General features: G+C 36.2%; 1 protein-coding gene across 6 annotated transcripts in view; it reads left to right on the forward strand.

Annotated features, from left to right (window-relative positions):
• The window catches only part of ORC3 (origin recognition complex, subunit 3), a 49684-nt gene extending 33595 nt beyond the window's left edge, over positions 1-16089 (forward strand). For 2 of the 6 annotated variants that reach the window (XM_004673677.2, XM_012723877.1), the window contains 7 exons: positions 3351-3481; positions 6042-6121; positions 7009-7109; positions 11752-11893; positions 13642-13758; positions 14671-14750; positions 15318-16089. In XM_004673677.2, the coding sequence (XP_004673734.1) occupies positions 3351-3481; positions 6042-6121; positions 7009-7109; positions 11752-11893; positions 13642-13758; positions 14671-14750; positions 15318-15423 (757 nt within the window). In that variant the 3' untranslated portion in view covers positions 15424-16089. Of the gene's footprint in view, positions 1-3350; positions 3482-6041; positions 6122-7008; positions 7110-11751; positions 11894-13641; positions 13759-14670; positions 14751-15310 lie in introns of all 6 variants that reach the window. The other 4 variants (XM_004673678.2, XM_012723881.1, XM_012723872.1 and 1 more) reach the window with 3 other exon arrangements.
• The last annotated feature ends 3108 nt before the right edge of the window (positions 16090-19197 follow it).

The following is a 19197-nucleotide window of genomic DNA, read 5'->3' on the forward strand; positions in this document are numbered from 1 at the left end:
TAAGCAATCACACATTTTGTGTGATTATTTTCACAAAGTGAATCCACTGATACAGAATCTCTGAGTCTGAATATAAACACTTTTCTACCAGTGTAGTCACTCCAACAATGTATCAGTATTTGCTCCTTCACACTCTTGCTGATCCTGGATCTTATTAGGCTCAAATATCTTTCTGGTTTTCTTCTATTAGTTCTTTCTCTTATCCCTATACCAAATTCACATTTGAAGTAGTGATCTATTTTTTCAAATTACTTATTTCTCCTGTCTCTTCATTATGATCTAAAATACTACCTTTGTTAGTATCAAATCCCATATATACCTTGATTTCTTTAAAGATTTTATTCTCTTCTGTTGGCCTGCTGGTTACTATACAACTGCCATCTGATTTTAATCATTGGAGCTTGTAGTCACTATGGTATGTACACATTGGCCCCTTTTGTTTCAGGAGTCATTTTCTTTTCACATAAATTTTCAAATAATTTTAATGGATTTAAAAAGAAATACCCATTAGATTTTGTTTTCAAGAAAGTATAGATTAATTTGGAATGAATTTGTATCTTAATGATATTGTTAGAACTGAAAGTACCTCTTCATTTATTTAGCCTTTGCCTTTTGATTTAAGTCTACCTTTATTATAAAATATATCACTGTATCTTAAAGCATTTGTTATTATTTTGAACATATTTTTCCCATTACATAGTTTAAAATAAAGTATTGATTCTATGTGTATGCACACACTTATTAGCTTTATATCCACATATCCTTTATCTTCTTTAATACTTCTGCAATTCTCTAAGATTTTCTAACCTTATAGTAATAGCATGTACTAATTAAAAAATTTCATTCTCCTTTCTAATATTCATTCTACTTAATTTGTTCTTAATTTGTTGCTGAGACTGGACCATACAATGATGTTATATATTACTGATGATAGTGAACATCTTTATTGATTCTTTGTGTATGTTATTTAATTTAAAAAATTCAAGTATTGATTGATTGGGTTGGTAACATTATTAGCTCTATGAACTCTACTTTAATCCCTGGAAGTTCACATCTGAGGTGAACTTCTAATGAAATACCCTACATTAAAAGTTATGACTAATAAACTTTGATTGCAGAATTTTATAACATAATTTCAATTTTTCTTGCACCCTAAAATATGAATAATTGAGCGTTACCTTATCATATTCAGTTTTGTAAGTTACAGACAGATAATGAGGTATGACTGCCATAATCTGGGAACTGCTCATCAGGGTGTTGCTGATAAAGATCAGACCTCTACCAACATTCCCTCAGCTTCTTTGCCTCTCAGGCAAGCTGATGCCAGTGGTTCCTTGAACCATGAAAATACTGATCTTGTATATTTGTATAAAGGTTAAGGTCAATTGTATGTGGCTTTTTGTTAACTCTTTAAACAGTACAACTACATCTGGGCAATTGAAAGCCAGAATTGCAAATGTAATCAAAAATTAGTGTATTGGTTTAATTTTCACTGACATGCTACCCTCATTTCCAGATAAAAATTGTACTTTGGGTAATTATATCATTATGGTAGATAGAGGAAAGATTTTAAACTTTTCCTTAAAAGTAGGGAGATGTTTTCTTTTTGTTCTGTGTTTATTAGCTGCATGACATTTTTTATTTTTTGGATTGGGTTTAAATTTTAGTTTAAATAATCAGTTTAATTTCTCAGTAGTTGTAATCTACTTAGCTTTATGCCTCTTTATTCTAACTATTAATTTTAGTATTTTCTCCAAATTTTTATTTTTATTTTTTAAATTTTTTAAAATGTTTTATTTTTTAAAAAATATTTATATCTACAGAACTGGGGTATAGGCCAGAGGTGCAGGGTGGTGATTCACCAGAGACAGAGTGGGGAGCAGAACAGGCAGATAGACGAAGTACACTGCTGAGGGGTGCAGTGGGTGAGTCAGGAGAGGTCTGCCGCGCCATGTGGATCACCTCCGGGGCAGGTGGGAATCGAACTCATGCTGCAGTGGCTTTAGCTTTTTAGTGCTATGCCACCAGGGAGGGCCCTCTCCAAATTTTTAAATGTCAAATATGATCGAGGTGTCTAGTAAAATGCCACCCACCCTGGATTTGTCTAATTATTTTGCTTTCTTGATTAATAGAATAATTTTCAGTCATTGTGGTTTTTAGGTCTGTTTGCTGAGAATAATTTGTGTCATGCTACTTACTAATATTAACGTGATTCCAATTGTTGATTGTTACTGAAAAATGATATTAGTGGAGAGATTCTGTTGATCATTGAGTATAAAGTCCTAATCTTAGACTATCCATGTTCTTTAAACATTTCCAACAAATATTACTTCTGTGGCTTTGAATGAGTTACAATCTCTTCCTACAAGCTGTGCTTTAAAACTGACAACATTGCCGAACACGTTTCAAGTTCAGTCTGATATTTGTGAAGTCCACAAATTTAAAACTTAGCTAAAAATGTGTGATTAGAGAAGTAGTCTTGATACTTACACACATTTAGTACCTTTAAATGGGCTTTCATTTAGCATAAGTGTTATATTCTCAGTAAACACTTATCTCATTGTTGTTTAGACCTGAATCAAAGGGGAACTAATCTCAAAGGCCAACTATAGTAAGCGTTGTACTAGATTCTTAAGATGTCTCTTCTCATTTAAATTTTAATTCTTCTAACTTGCGAAATGTTAAGTACTATTTTCACTTTGCAGGTAAGAAAACATAGAATCAGAGCTGTTTAGTAACTTGTTCTGTTTAAAAAACACATGCAAGGCCCTCTATGGTGGGGCACTTGGTAAAAGCACCACACTGCAAGCTAGCCCTAGGGGCTTCAGTGCTGAGTTCTATCCTCAGTCCCGGAGGTGACCACCATGGCACCATGGTGCAGCAGACCTCTTCTGTCTCGCCCGCTGCTCCCTTCAGCAATGCACTTCATCAGTCTACTTGTTCTGTTCCCCAGTCTGTCTCTAGAAGATCCTGTCACCACCCCTACACCTCTGTCTTGTACCCCAGTTCTGTATGCATAAGTAAATGAATCTTTAAAAGAAAAAAGCATATGCATGTCAGAATTAGGCTATGAACCTAGATCTTTGAAAATGTTCGTACTTGAGCTTTATCCTGAGAATGCTACTGAATACTTTTTAATGTTACATACTTTGAGGGACATCTTTAAAAAGTTGATGGCCAGTAATGGTGAATTTACACTATTTAGTTCTAACCAGAAATACATATGTATATGGGCAGTATATAAGTAAGTATATAAATTTTAAGTATATAAATTTTCCAGTAAGTATATAAATTTTAAGTATATAAATTTTCCAGTAATATTACATCTCCTGTCACCAATTCTGTTCTAGCATGTTGGCAAAGGATGAACTGATAACCATACTTAAGAAATGTTGCAAAGTTTTTAAGTCTTCTGAAGAGCAGCTTGACAGCACAGCAAAGAGAATAGAGGAATTTTTGGTCCAGTTTCAAGGCCTTGATGGTGAGAATATAATATCTTGCTAATTCTTTTGGTATGAGTCATTTAACAAAAATAACATGGAAACCCCCACATTCTGACATGAGAAATAATGAGATAAAGTAGTTTATGATCAGTCAGTATACTAAGCCCCAGAATAGCATATCATGACAATCACAATTCATCCAAATGCTTTTCTTCCACATTGGGTTTAAACAATAAAAAGTACCAAGTAGGAAGGAAAATAAATTTTCTCCAGATGAGGAGTTTGGAGAACTTACCTTTAAAAATAATAGGAACAAGACTAGAGGAGAGGAGCAGGGCTTCATAATTAAGGACTCTTTTTAGATGTTTTTTTCTTAAGTACTTCATAAAGTTCTTTATGTAAATCATTTGTAAGTCTGAAAATTTAATAGCCGTGAACTGCTTTCACAGCAGTGAAGCTTATTGGTATGCTGATTACCAAAATATGCATGAATCTTGCTTTAATCAGATTTACAAAAGCTTGAATCTTTCAGTCCTAACTGGAAGAAACCTAGCATTCTTCAATGTTGAAAGTTAGTTTCCTTCATTTTGTATGATCTCTACACAGTCATTTATATTTGCTTCTGAATGCTCAGGATAAGCCTAATTGTGTATAAATAGCCATGTTCTCCTTAAATGCCCTAGGACTTTTTTTCTAATGGGGTACCATGGATTGATACTGATCATTAACTTACTTTGCTCTATTTCTAGCACCCATATTAGTATGTGTGTACCTTTTGTTGTTCCTGTTTAGAAAAAACTAATGGAGTTTAGGGCAAGAGGCAGTTTGGTGTATGAGCACATATATTGGATCTGGTGGAAGTATTTCACTTGAAATGTCCATGTCATTGGAATTCTGAACTCATGCAGAATGCCAAATGTTGTATCAAATGTTAAGAATATTTGTCTTGAAAATCTCACTGTTTAAAAAAGTGCTTTTCCTGAAATTCCTACCTCTCCATAACTGCAAGTGTAAGACACTTGGTTGTAGCTCCATCAGTGGAAGATGAAAAACAAAGTTTACCTGAAAGTGACATGAAAATGAGAGAATTACTTCACACTGCCTAATGGGGCCTTCAAAGTTATGTAGATATTGCTCCCTGCCACTGTATCATTTTTCACAGCATGAAAATGTAAAGGTTAGAAATTGATACCATAGAGCTCACTGAGTACCATAGAGCTACAAAGGAAAATAAGCCCAGGAAGTGAAAGTTAACTAGTTTGAGATCCCTCAGCTAGTGGTAGGTCTCAGCCTACAGCCCACCAACTCACTGTTTTATTTTCTTACTTATTCACATTATTTCCTTATTTACTCACAAGTTAAATGCCCTCAAATTGTGGCTATGGGACAGTGAACGGTTGCCCTTAAGGACATAAATAAGGTAAAAGACCTAAAATAACATAAATGTTATGCAATTTCTAATTTAAATAAATGAATGTAGTTTTAGAACTGGAAAGGTTGGCAATTAAGATGATTAACAGTCTAAAGAATTTAACAGTTTAAGCAAAGCCAATCTCTAAAGAAATGTCTGTATTACACTATTTTTTAAAGTGATATACTGTTAATAATAAAATGAAATTAAAATCCCCCACATTAGAAACGGAAACATTTGACTAAGTTACTGACCTCTTAACATATACTCATATATTAGAGTGTGGTTTTAAACTATGTTTGGGAGGTTAAATATATTATACTGCCATCAGATTTATTTTTAAGGCTCTGTTACATCTTAATGAAATGGTACAAAAATTTTAGTTATTTTAACCTTAAATTATATCTTTCTTGAACCTGGAATTAGTTCATAACTAAAATTTATTTTTAAGGCTCTGTTACATCTTAATGAAATGGTACAAAAATTTTAGTTATTTTAACCTTAAATTATATCTTTCTTGAACCTGGAATTAGTTCATAACTAAAAAGAAAATGATTCTTGAGAACAATGTTGATTCCACAGCTGCATCCTCTTAGCTTAGGCCAAGTAAACTATGTACGTGTGTAGTTCCTAAAACTTGCCCAGTGCTAGGAAAAGTCACATGCTCTCAGAAACACAGCCACACATTTTACCAGATAGGCCAACGAATAATCAGTTTTAGTAGATTATTTGAAAATGTTTACACACTACCCTTTATACTCAAATAGCATATCAAAAATACCGACTTATACAGTCAAAGCCAAAGTTGCCTGGGTATAGCTTTGTATTGTTTACAGTCTTGGCATAATCAAAGCATACAATTTAAATTTGTTTGATTTTTTTTTTAACTAATTATAACAGATTTTTGGAGTTTTTGCTGTTGGTTTAAGGCATTTTGTTTTATTTTTACTGTAGTCACATTTTTAAAATTCAGGAACTGTTTTCTTTTGACGACACTCTGTGATATAACTCTTAATGTTTATAAACTTAAGCTTCTGGAAGAAATCATTTATTTATCTGATGGAACCTTGATCCTTTGCCACATTAACAAAAATAGGTGAATTTTACTTTTCGACTAGTCGAAATGTTTATTCCCTTTACTTGAACGGGTTTAGTCTGGTTACTGTATCTTGGTTTTGTATTAAAAGCAGAAGCCAAAGAGGAGGAAAACACTTCGGGGTCACAGTCAAAGGGATTTCAGAAGACAGACCTCTATCATCTTCAGAAGGTCAGGTCACTTTCTTTTCTGTGTACCTCTGGTGATGCCCCCTTTTTGCAGTGTATTCTAGATTAAGGGTGTTTTGTTTTCAGTTTTAAACCACAACCAGGAAAAAGCAGACTTTACAAATTACTTGTAAGTTGAACACCCTGTGTGTCCCCTTACTTTCATGTACACTATCTGAAATTTGGTACTTCATCTAGGTGGAAGCTGTACTATACCTCACACAGAGAACAGAACTAACCATAAGAAAAAATAGGAACATGATTGCAGAAAGGGATTCGATTATTTTGTTTTGTATTTTCTGTTTGTTCAAAGTGAGAGACCCAAAAGAGACTTAACTTGCTAGTTTTAGATAATGTTCTTAAAATTTACACTGTGTGATCAGTGCAATCAAAATTAAGCCCCATTATGTCCAAATAGTCTTTGTGGGTCCTTCTAATTTAAGGAGGTTGGTTGTCAGAGTAAAAACCTTTATATTGTGATACTAAGTTACACTATATGTGAAGTAAAATTTCATTGTGAGCAAAACAAAAAACAGAATCTGTTTTGTATGGCAGATAGGCAGGGTTTTCTTCTTGTAAGTCCTTCTCTTAAATGAAGTAGTGGTTTGTAAATAGTGAGCAAGTACTCTACCATAAAGCTTAGTAATGAAATGAACTGCCCTTTTTCCTCTTTCTCTGCAAATTCACTTGATATATAGTTGAAGCATAATACTTCGGAGCAGATATCCTTTCCAAACATTTAAAATAAAGTAGAGCCCATTTTGTACTAGTTCTTGGTCTGTGCAGTCTATGGAAAGGATATCAGCTCCCTCTGTCTTAGTAACAAGGCTCTTCTCTTAGGGGTTTTCTGTCTCAGAATCACCAGAAAAAAATTATGTTTTTCATCCATAGTCCTTATTAGAATTGAAGGAATTAAGAAGAACAAGTAAGAAACAGAGTAAGTTTGAAATACTCAGAGAAAAAGTTGTGAACTTCATCGACAGCCTGGTGAGGTAAGTGTTGCTTTTAGAAATTAAAAAATCATGCTGTTTTTCCTAATAATGCTGAAGTTACCTAGCTGCCCACAGCCAATCCAGGACAGTTTCTCCTAGATTGGCTTTGTGTTGTCCAGGTGCTTCTGTCAGCTTAAACTGATTTTTGAACCCTTTGTCACTCTTGATAAGATGTTCCATTCAGTGACTTAATTCACTCCAGTCTAAGAACACTGGTTTAATATTGATCTGGCTCATCAGGCTAGGGAAGTGGTCAAAAAGTAAATGTTTCCCCTTTTCTAATAATGACTTTTTGCACTGCCCTTGATCTTTTGCTGGTAGTATGCAGCATCTAGACCAAGCCTAGAAAACAAAGAGCAAAGTAGTCAAATCTGCCCATTGTGTCTGGGTGAAGGACTTCTAAAGAATACCAGTGCAACCCATTATCAACACTAAATTCATTTTGAAACGTGCAGTCAGAACAAATTTAGAAGGCTATTAGAAGACCATCAGTGGCATCTATATTTTTAAGACAAATCCTTTTTGGGAAACCCAGTTCATTCTGGATCATGGATTTTCCAAAAGTCAGCTTTATGTTGAGAAGTATGAAAAATAAAATGATTTATTAAGTCTAAAAGTAGGAGAAAAACTTATTTATCATTGATTATTTGGTTTTTAGTTGCAGCAGGCTAGGCACTGAATAGAATCAAGTACTCAAAAGTAAGTTAGTTATTGAAGAAAATGAGTGTTTTTTTGATAAATTATCTGTCATTCTTGCAAGGGAATAGTTTTCATTTTCCAGGACAGTGTTGGGCAGTCATTGTTCCTTGTCAATAGGTAGAAATCACTGGTGCCACATAATAGTCCAAATGATCAAACAAGTTTGACAAAAGAAAGGTTAAAATGAAAGAAATGTGTCATATAGAATTGACTGGCCTACTGGTCAGAAGTGACCTGTTGAAACTCCTGTCTAACTTGGCTTCCCTATTGTTGCATCTAGCCCCAACCTCCTGGCTATTCCTTTTTACCAAGTTGTGAGTGTTGTTGCTAAAAATATTTTTTTTGTTTTATATATATATATATATATAAATATATATATATTATATATATATTTATATATATATAAATATATATATTATATATATAAATATATATATATTATATATATATTTAGATTTATTTATACATATATATATTTATATATATAAATATATATATATATTTATATATATATATATTTAGATTTATTTATACATACAGAACTGGGGCACAGGCCAGAAGTATGGGGGGTGGGGGAAGGGTGAGAGGATTCACTAGAGATAGAGTGGGGAGCAGAACTGGCAGATCTACTGTAATAACACTGCTGAGGGGAGCGGAGAATGAGATAGGAGAGGTCTGCTGTGTCATATGGGCCACCTCCCTGGCTGGGGATCGAACTTGTGCTGCAGTGGCTGTGGTAGCTTCATAGTGCTGTGCTTTAACCTGTTGTGCCACTAGGGAGGGCCCTATTTTTGCAGTATTTTAACATCTTTTGTAAATCAAATGTCAGGCTTCTTTTTCAGTTCCTACAAATCCCAAATTGCAACCTCTGAAACCAGACCTATCATCCCTGTCAAGATCTTTGACCTAGTATACTTCTATTTAAAAAAAAATTTATTTGTGCATACAGAGCTGGGGTACAGGCCAGAGGTGCAAGGGTGGTGAGAGGATTCACCAGAGACAGAGTGGGGAGCAGAACAGGCTGACTGATGAAGTACACTGCTGAGGGGAGTAGTGGGCAGACCAGGAGAGGTCTGCCAGACCATGTGGATACCTCTGGGACGGGAGGTATCGAACTCGTGCTGAAGTGGCTTTAGCTTCTCAGTGCCGTGCTTTAACCTGCTGCGCCACCAGGGAGGGCCCATATATTTTTAATTTTCTAAGCTGTTACTGAAATAAGACTGGGCATAATTAAAATGTATTGTGTTGTAATATTACACAATGTTCTGTATTAGGTTTTGCTGTCTTTACCAGGATTGCTTGCACTATTGGGGAAGAGATTTGGAGTGTAGCATTTTAGAGTGAAAAGATAATTGTAGTAGCGAAAGCCCAGAGAGGCAATGACTTGTGCAGAGTCATAGTCCCCATCTGCTGACATTCTCAATAAGGCTTTTTCCACACAGCCCTCCCAGATTCATGTCACAGATACTTGAATATAGTTTGGAGTAATGGAAGGTCCTTTACAGATAAATATAACAATGTATTCCAGAAAGTAGGGTTCCCAGTATGCCTTGAGCAGCTCTTGCTAAAAGTAGTAAAATTTGAAAATAAGTTCCCACTTTCTAAGGTATTGTTTGTACCAAAATGCCCATTTCAACTTTATAACCCTTGCTGACACTAGGTGACCTTACCAGTTCCCTCAAAACCACCTCTTCTTGTGAACTCTCATCTGATCTAAAATGAAGATTATGTACTACTTAAGTGCCAAACTCATTGCTTAACTTATTTTCACATCAAGTCAGTTGCAGAAGTATATCCCTATGTCACTCTCCAAGTCTGTACTTGGGCAAAAATGCTAACATATGATGTTTGTCACTGTTCAATGACTGTAGCCCAGTGGGAGCAAAATACAGGCAGAGCATACATTTTATTTAGTCTCAGAGAGAGGTTCTTTGTGGCTATTCAGAATGACTTTCTTGCTGTGGGATTTACCTGAATTTCTAAATGTTAAAAAATAAAGGTTTTGTAAAAGGGAGAGGAGTACAGATGTGGGACAGTGGTTTTTCTGAAATTGAATCTGGTTGCCTTAGTAGATTTCTAGTCTTTATTATATAAGCAGGGACTGCTACATCATATTTGAGTGACAGTTTTATATCATGATTGGGAACAAACAGCCTGAGGTTGGTGGAGGAATAGTTTATGGTCAGAAATAGCTAATGGGCAACCCAGTCAGCCATCTGGTAAGGCAATTAGTCAGCATCACAAAAACCATTCCTGAGGCGGCAGCTAAATTAACTTAATTTTGAGTAAAATGTTAGCAATACTTGAGATATAGAGTGCTATTTCTTAAGGCCAACTAAAATGATAGTATTTGCAAGTGGATTTTATTTCTGTTAAACACTTACGGAGCAGCATCTGAAGTGGTAAGAGTGGGGAGCCAGTTCCTGAGACTAGGGAGAGGGCGAGGAGTGGTGTGCAGGGCTGATGCTCACTTCACTTCTCTTCCAAAGTCACTGACCATATGAACGGAGCTACTCTGGTGGGGTTTTCTAGCTAGTGGCATCCTCTCCAGACAGTGGGGAGAAAGGTCACCAGAAGGTAATTTTCCTGACTGGGTGAGGTGGTTCTTCTGCCTGCATTGGTGGGAAAAGGATCTGACCTAAATCTGCCATATAGAAAAATACTTTAAGCTTGGGGCTGGACTAAGCTCCAGAAATCTTTATGAAGGCATGTGAGTTAACTATTTTGTTAACTAGCAATTACTGTAGTTGGCAATTTATTACTCTCTTTGAGTTGTATATGCCAATGCTTCTGTCTTCCAATTTGCTACCACACAGGTCACGCAAAAGTGATGTCTTTTAAGATACAGACCAGTTGATGGGCTTGTCATACATTCAAACAGAATGTTTTAACATTTTAAGTTTGTTTTGTTAAAATACATGTATCATGCAATTAATAAATGATAATTCCAAGTGTTTTATTAAATATTGGATTTTTAAAGAGCTAGGGTGTAGGCCAAAGGTGTGGAGGTGTGAGAGGGCTCACCAGAGATAGCTGGTAGCAGAACAGGCGGATCTACTGAGACACACTTCTGAGATGAGTGGCAGGTAAGACAGAAGTCTGCTGTGCCGTGCAGGTCAGCTCCCTAAACAGAATCTAGCTAGTGCTGCAGTGGCTGCTGATAGCTTCATAGTGCTGAGTCAGGTTAACCCCTTGAGCCACCAGGGAAGCCTTGAGGTTATGATTTTTATGGGATACCAATTAAAATATTTTCTATGATCCAAAAAAATTTTCCTAAATTCCTAAGTTCCAGACCTGTTAGCACTTAAATGTTTGCAATAGTAAGAGATGTAGATATCTCAGTTTTTATATAATTTAAGAAATTTGTGCTTTAAAAAAATATTCATTATTTAAGAAATTCTACCTTCGGCCCTCCCTAGTGGTACAGCAGGTTAAAGCACAGCTGAAGCTAAAGCCACTTCAGCATAAATTTGATCCCAACCTGCCCCGAAGGCGACCCACATGGCACTGGCAGACCTCTCCTGACCCGCCCGCCGCTCCCCTCAGCAGTGTACTTCGTCAGTCTGCCTGTCTTGCTCCCCACTCTTGTCTCTGGTGATTCCTCTCACTGCCACTGCACCTCTGGCCTGTACTCCAGTTCTGTATGCATAAATAAATAAATCTTTAAAAACAAAAATTCTACCATAAAGATTTTTAATATAATAATATGTATTTGTAAAGTTTTAGGCAAGGACTAAAACATACAGTTTTTAAAAATATTATATGAAGATGTACAATTCTGAGGGAACCTGCACTGGACACTTGGGTTTTGTTTCATCTGTCTGTTTTGGTGTTTGATTTTGCTTTTTAAGTCAATTGCTCAATCCTCTATAGAGGATTAACAAATATTTGAAAATAAGCCTCTGCTCACTGAACAGGTGCTATCTAACTTTGGCTATTTCAGAGAATACCTTCTTCCTCCAGAGACACAGCCACTGCATGAAGTGGTATACTTCAGTGCTGCCCACACCCTCCGTGAACACTTGAATGCGGCTCCACGAATTGCTCTCCACACAGCACTCAACAATCCTTATTATTATCTGAAGGTAAGTAAATTCATTCTTTGACCTTACACTTCATATTCCCAAAAATACTATAAATTTGTAGCTTTCATGAATAGAGTTGGCAGCTTAAAGTTGCCCCTCTTACAAATAATTGAAAAAAATTCCTTAGGCTTTTTAGGATGTTTTCTAGCCCAGTCAGGATACCAGTCAGTAGTTATCTGATGCTGTCAGCCTTTGTCTGTGTTTAAATATTTGTGCCTTCATGTGATAAAACCAAATCATAAGACACTGATACTTAGAAGAATACTATCACTGCTCTTGTGAAAATAAAGGAAATGTTTTCTACAAACACTGTAGATAATGTATGGCTTAATGAAATTGCTAAAAAGATTCAAATAATTATTTCTGATTAAAAAAAATTTCTGTGATTTCATCTTAAATTTTAAATCAAAGAGCGATCTGCTTTCAGGAATTACATGTAGGGCTAAATGTAGAGGATAACCAGAATTCTGGCAGGGTTAAAACTCCTAAAATCCAAGCATATTTGCTAGTTTCGAGAAGTTGTAATTTAAACACAGTTCAAGAAAGAATTTTTTTTTTTTTTTTAAGATTTTATTTATTTGTGCATACAGAACTGGGGTACAGGCCAGAGGCTCAGGGGCGGTGAGAGGCTTCACCAGAGACAGAGTGGGCAACAGAACAGGCAGATGGTCGAAGTACACTGCTGAGGGGAGCAGCGGGTGGGTCAGGAGAGGTCTGCCACACCATGTGGTCACCTCCGGGGCTGGCGGGAATTGAACTCATGCGGAAGCGGCTTTAGATTCTCAGTGCTGTGCTTTAACCCGCTGAGCCACCAGGGAGGGCCTCAAGAAAGAATTTTTAAAACTATTCTTTCTTATGACCAATTAAAGTGATTAAACATTTCAGTCAAGCTATATCTCAGTGAATATACTTGAAATGTATTAATAAGTAACAAAATCAACTAAACAACTAGACATCTTGCCACAAAGGATACTTAAGAAATGATGCTGAAAACTGTGAAGAATGTTCCAGCATACTAGTTTCCTGTTTCCAAGATGACACATAAATGACATGCTATTAAGTTCTATAAAAGAATACTGAGTAGGAAGATAAAAATCAGTGATTTTCAGTGATAGTGGGGAACTAGAATAATTGCATATTTAAATAAGATTATTTTAATTACATAAATGACAAATTAAAGCTCAACAAAATCTGTCTTCTTGGTTAGTGATAGTTTCCAGCAGTCTCTAGAAGAGTTTATTTTCTGCACTTGTGTGTATGGGAAACAGAGGTATTTGTTTCTCCACAAGCTGTGGATTTCAACTAGGTTGAAAGCCCCTTCATGGTTTATGCAAGGGTTAGCATCTGTATTGTTGACAACAGAGCCTTTTCTTTGAGATAGCCTTGATTGCCGAACTGGTGTTTATTCATACAGTATAGTAATTGCCACAATTCAGGTAATTACAAGTGTTAGAAGTAGCATTTTATTGAGAATCCACAAGGAATTCCATAAATCTTTTAGGGAAAACAGAAATGCATTAAAGTGTATAAGTAACTATTAATGTAATTAATAACATTTCATTAAAATGAAGATCTAATCTGAAATGAGAACTAGTTAATTATTGAATAGTAAATGCAACTCACTAAATCATGGAAACCAGAGATTCCATTTACTGGCTTACTAAATTTAGATTAAAGAGCTCTGAATATCTGATTTTGTTCCTAATCCTTTCTAAAAGGTGATCATCATAGTCTTCTGTTACTTTTAGAATGAAGCATTGAAGAGCGAAGAGGGCTGCATTCCAAATGTTGCCCCAGACATCTGCATAGCATATAAATTGCATCTTGAATGCAGCAGGCTAATCAACCTTGTGGACTGGTCAGAGGTAGGTCAGAGGGAAAAGAACATGCTGTGTATTTGTCTAAACATCCATGCAACTTCCTTGGAATGTTTTGGAATTTTGGAGCTCATTTTTTTTCTTAGTGCACTGTCTTTTAGTTTATGGAAAATATAAATTGCTTTACATTTCAGAAGTTCCTCCAGAAAAGCAGCAAACTCCTCAGTAGTCCCATTCTCTGATCTGGCGCTCCTCAACTGCAGCAATTACGCATGCATGCCAGGTCAGAACAGTATGTGATCTAACCCCAAGTTTACACTGGTGAAAACTAAACAATTTATATCAGTTCTGTGTAATACTACAACATAGAGTATATTTATCAGCATTTCCATTATTGCATAAAAAGAGTAAAAAGCATATTGGAGTGAACCTCACAGCAGATTTAGTAATCAGTAAGTAAGTATAAGCATATTAGACAAGCAAAGGACAACTGTTGTTAATTTTAAAATAACTTTTTTTCTGAAAAAAGAGTTTTAGAAGAGTTTAACTCTGATAAAGACCCTAGTTGACATGTTTTGTCACAACTTTAAAGTCTGTGTAAATGGCTGCTTCCAAGGAAAAAAGGCATCTTGTGGGGGGCAGTGGAGGTTGGGGAGTAGAGGATCAAAGCATCCCTTGCTTTTTATTCAGCTGTGACTAGCTTTGTTTCTTGCTTGCTTCTACACACTTCTTAGTTCTCAGAATCATGGTTATTTAGGAACCATTTCATTATCTTTTAATATGTACTTTTAAATATTTAGCATAATCAGTATAGTTTTCAGAATCTGAATTTGATGTAATAAATGTATGTCAGCTTTCAGCAGCAGCAATGCTTGACAATACAGAGCAGTCAAGGAAGAAGCTCACTAAAAGATTTTGGCAGCAGTTGAGATTTTTATTTTCTATCTTGTCTCTTGAAAGGCTTTTGCAACAGTTGTGACAGCTGCTGAACAAATGGATGCAAATTCTCTAACCTCAGAAGAAAGGAATGAAATTATTCAGTATCCTTTTTAAAACCAGTTCTACAGTATCCAAGTACACACTTAGAATATAGCTTTAGCATTTCTCCAGATCTATATTAGAGATTTCTAATGACTACACCAGATAACCTTATTAAAATATTAACCATATTATCCCAGAATAATTCATCACTAGCCTGAATCTACTTATTGAATAGCCTGAATTTACTTTAAACTGTGACCAAACGTAAAACAAAAGGCTTAAAATTTAAATCAGGACCCCGTTCCAGAATTTATTAGAATTGTCCAAAAACTGTCATTATGGAATTCTGGTTTTCTGAGTTTATTAATGTTTTTAGAAGTTTGGTTGGGAAGGAATTTTTATCTGATGTGAAAATGATAATTAGGTAAGCATTAAGTACTTTCCCATGCCTGACATGCATGCCTTCAGTGGATTCTAATGTCTGGTGTTTTCCTCAGGGTTATAGTTTAATTTAGCATTAAATATTTTATTTATACTTAATTTATCAGCTAATATTTTAACACTGAGATTTTAACTGCTATTTATCAAAAACACAAATAGTGCATTTCCTTAGCTATAGCCTCCAGTGCTCGGTTTATTAGAGCTGTTTCTGAATTAGAACTTTTAGGATTTATAAAACCTACCAAACAGAAGACTGACCATGTGGCAAGGCTAACATGGGGAGGCTGCTAGAAAGCAAATTAGTGAAGCAAGAAGGAAGGACATTTACCTACCACTAGAGGATAACAGTTTTGGCAGAGAAATGTGGAATCCCCATGTGATGTTTAAACAAGATAGCTCACTACCCCCCAAACAGGAATATATCAAAATTTTTGAGGTACTTTAGAATTCAGCAAATCTAAAACCTCTTTTTACCTTATCTCTATCATTTTAGTAATCATTACTAAATTATGAGTAAATCATTCTTGAACATACATAGTATAAAAATGTAATAAATTCCTTTATCCTGAAGTATAAAATATTTGCAGTTGAGTACTCTTTCTGCTCCCCTAGTTTCTTACATTGCCATTCACTTTAATAAACTGTGTTCAGATGGGGAAAGGCTCACATGAAATTGGTATTTGATTCTGTTACATGATAAAAACTCAGTTGAGTGCGTTGAGTTCATTATTTAATGTTCTATTCCCAAGAGAATTCGGGGATGCCTTTAAGAATATTCACAAATGACAAAATTATCAATCAAATATGGTATGGCCAGGAGTAAGAAAGTCCAAATTCAGTAAAAATTGCTTTGGGTAGGAAACCTTAATACTATGCTTTGTTTTAGCTCTGAGGACAAATTTAATGTTTAACTGTTTTTTGTTTTTTTTTTAAGGTTTATTTTTGCATACAGAACTGGGGTACAGGCCAGAGGCTCAGGGGCGGTGAGAGGCTTCACCAGAGACAGAGTGGGAAACAGAACAGGCAGATCGACGAAGTACACTGCTGAGGGGAGCAGCGGGCGGGTCAAGAGAGGTCTGCCATCCCATGTGGTCACCTCTGGGGCAGGCGGGAATCGAACTCATGCGGAAGTGGCTTTAGCTTCTTAGTGCAGTGCTTTACCCTCCTGCACCACCAGGTAGGGCCAACCTGTGGATGATTTTTAAGGATTTTTTTTATCTGTTGCCTATTTGTCAGTCAATAATAGTGATTTCCCAATAATCTAGATCTTAAAAGACACCATTGATGTATACAAAATGTTCCTCCAACTGTCAAATGATAAGGTTGAACACCAGGTGAAATTGATAGTGTTTAGAAACCTATGTTTACAACAAACACATAACAAAATGCTTACATGTTAAGGTAGAGGAGCTGGCTTCATCTAGACATGCAGATTCACACCTGTCTAAGGCATGTGGCATCTAAATAGAAGTAGCCCTGCTTCACCAATTTTTCTTTTGCTGGGCACTTAAGGTGAATTTATGCTACCTAAGTGCATGTCATACAATGAACAAGTTTTATTTTTCTTACTATTTAAAGATTATGTAAGGTGGAAATGCCTATTTTCACAGTGAATACCCAAAAAGCTGTAAAATTAAAACATGAAGCCCATTGTGGTCATCATTAATAGAATACAAAATCCTCAAGCCAGTTTGATTTTCCAGGTCAATTCTTTCTCCTTAATTCCTCAACCAAATAGTCTTACCTCATACATGTACTATTCTAACTCATTGCATCAAGGAAAACCATGATTTGAAGAAGTTGCTTATTGAGCACATACCACATGCCAGGCACTGTTCAGAGCACTTGTGCTATTTCAAGCGAATAATGATCCTTGCCTTCATTACATTTTAGCAGAATGAATAGAAGTTATATAGTATGGTATAGGCAAACAAATACCCAGAATATGCTGCAGTTTTAAATGGTAATCATAATAGGTCTTGGTGAGTTATTTTCATACAAGGTTTACTCATGAAGTTTTATGGAAGAAATGATTGTAAGCAGGCAATGGCAGTAACAAAGAAGTTAGGCACACACAATTATGCAGACCACATTGAGAGGTTAGCAAAAGTACCAGTATGGATAGGCAGAGCAAGCAGGAGAAAACTGACTGAGATTGGGTGCAACCTAAATTAAAAGGGGTGATTTAGGTCTTTCACTTTTACTTCAGTAGGAAGCTACTTAAGTCTTAAGACATAGACCTTTAAGGGATCACTCTGTGATAGGCTACACCAGGTATGGGGACACAACAGAAGCAACTCAAAGGCCAATTAGGAAACCACTGAAATTAAAAACAGGCAAGACATGCTAGTATCTTAGACAAGGGTAATAGTAGAGATGGTGATTTTTTTTTTTTTAAAGATTTATTTATTTATTCGTACAGAACTGGGTACAGGCCAGAATGTGGAGGGTGAGAAGATTCACCAGAGACAGAATGGGGTACAGAACAGGCAGATCGACGAAGTACACTGCTGAGGGGAGCAGCGGGCGGGCCAGGAGAGGTCTGCCACGCCATGTGGTCACCTCCGGGGCAGGCGGGGATCAAACTTATGTGGAAGTGGCTTAAGCTTCTTTGTGCTGTGCTTTAACCCGCTGCGTCACCAGGGAGGGCCAAGATGGTGAGATTTTTAAATGGAACAAAGATTAGATGAAGGATGTGAGGAATTCAGACTTTGGTCCAAGACACTTTCAATAGAGATGCCATTAATTTGGTTGGGAGTGAGGAGGAAAAGGTTAAGAGGCAAAAATAGTTTGGTTTTGAACATAAATTTTTAGACTGCTGTTAAATATCCAGGTGGAAATGCTACTCTTGGAGGTGACTATAATCTGATGTCTTTAGGATTAGCTGAGCTCACCAAAGTGATAAGAAGAGAGGCGGCATGGAGCCTAGAGTTGAACTCAGGGGCATTCCTGTGTTTTTAAGTTCAGAGAAATGAAGATAGGGCTGGAAACAAGATAGAAAAAGAAGGTGCAGACAGTGGAGGAAAATCAGGCAAGTGAAATGACTTCTTATAAAACAACTGAAAGTGTTTTAAGGTCAAGTGGTGATCTGTAAGGGTAGACAGACTGAACCTGATAGACTTCATCTATGAGGTGACCTAACAAGTATCTAGATTTATCGCTAGCCCTGGGAAAGCCAGGTGGTATGCTGTACTATTTAGATCATAGCATCATCTTGCACAAAGCTTTACCCTTGAAACTAATAATACCAGCATCAAGACCTCCCAGTTTATGGGAGCTTTGAAAGGAATAGAAGAGGTTAAAGACATAACAAAGACAACAGGCCCCATTTGCTAAAGAATCTTGATGAAATTCCACTTTAGGGATAAAAATGCTGCACTTTAAGGACAGATGGGAAAATCTGGATTACATATTAAAATAGGCTCTTTTAGATGGGGTAATGGTATTAAAGTTATGATCCACTTTAGGCAATGCCTCATGTCTGCAATTTTCTTGTGAAAGTTAAAATAGTTATACACTATAAATGCATTATGAACTGTTTTTTCCAAACTTCTAGTAGAGAAGGGGGTAGGGTAAAGGTTGAGAGAAAATATAAAGGTTAGAGCAGAAAAATAGGTAATGGACAGAAAGGGATAAAGGATCAAAAGGTTTTTCTTTTTAAGATTTATTTGTGCATACAGAGCTGGGGTACAGGCCCCAGAGGTGCAGGGGCAGTGAGAGGATTCACCAGAGACAAGGGTGGGGAGCAGAACAGGTAGATCTACAAAGTCACTGCTGAGGGGAGCAGCGGGTGGGTCAGGAGAGGTCTGCCACGCCATGTGGTCTCTGGGGCAGGCAGGAATCGAACTCATGTGGAAGTGGTTTTAGCTTCTCAGTGCTGTGCTTTAACCTGCTGTGCCACCAAGGAGGGCCTTTTTTGTTTTGTTTTTAATAATAGTTTATTTTTATATCATTTTTTACTTTTTTTTTTGGATCAGAAAGGTTTTTAGTAGCATGTTTATTATGCTCCTGGGGTGACCAATCCAGTAAAAAAAAATGGATGCAGGAGAGAATTGTTGGAACTGT

Source organism: Condylura cristata, unplaced genomic scaffold (genome assembly GCF_000260355.1).
Source record: "Condylura cristata isolate star-nosed mole 26May11 unplaced genomic scaffold, ConCri1.0 scaffold00001, whole genome shotgun sequence".
NCBI lineage: Eukaryota > Metazoa > Chordata > Mammalia > Eulipotyphla > Talpidae > Condylura > Condylura cristata.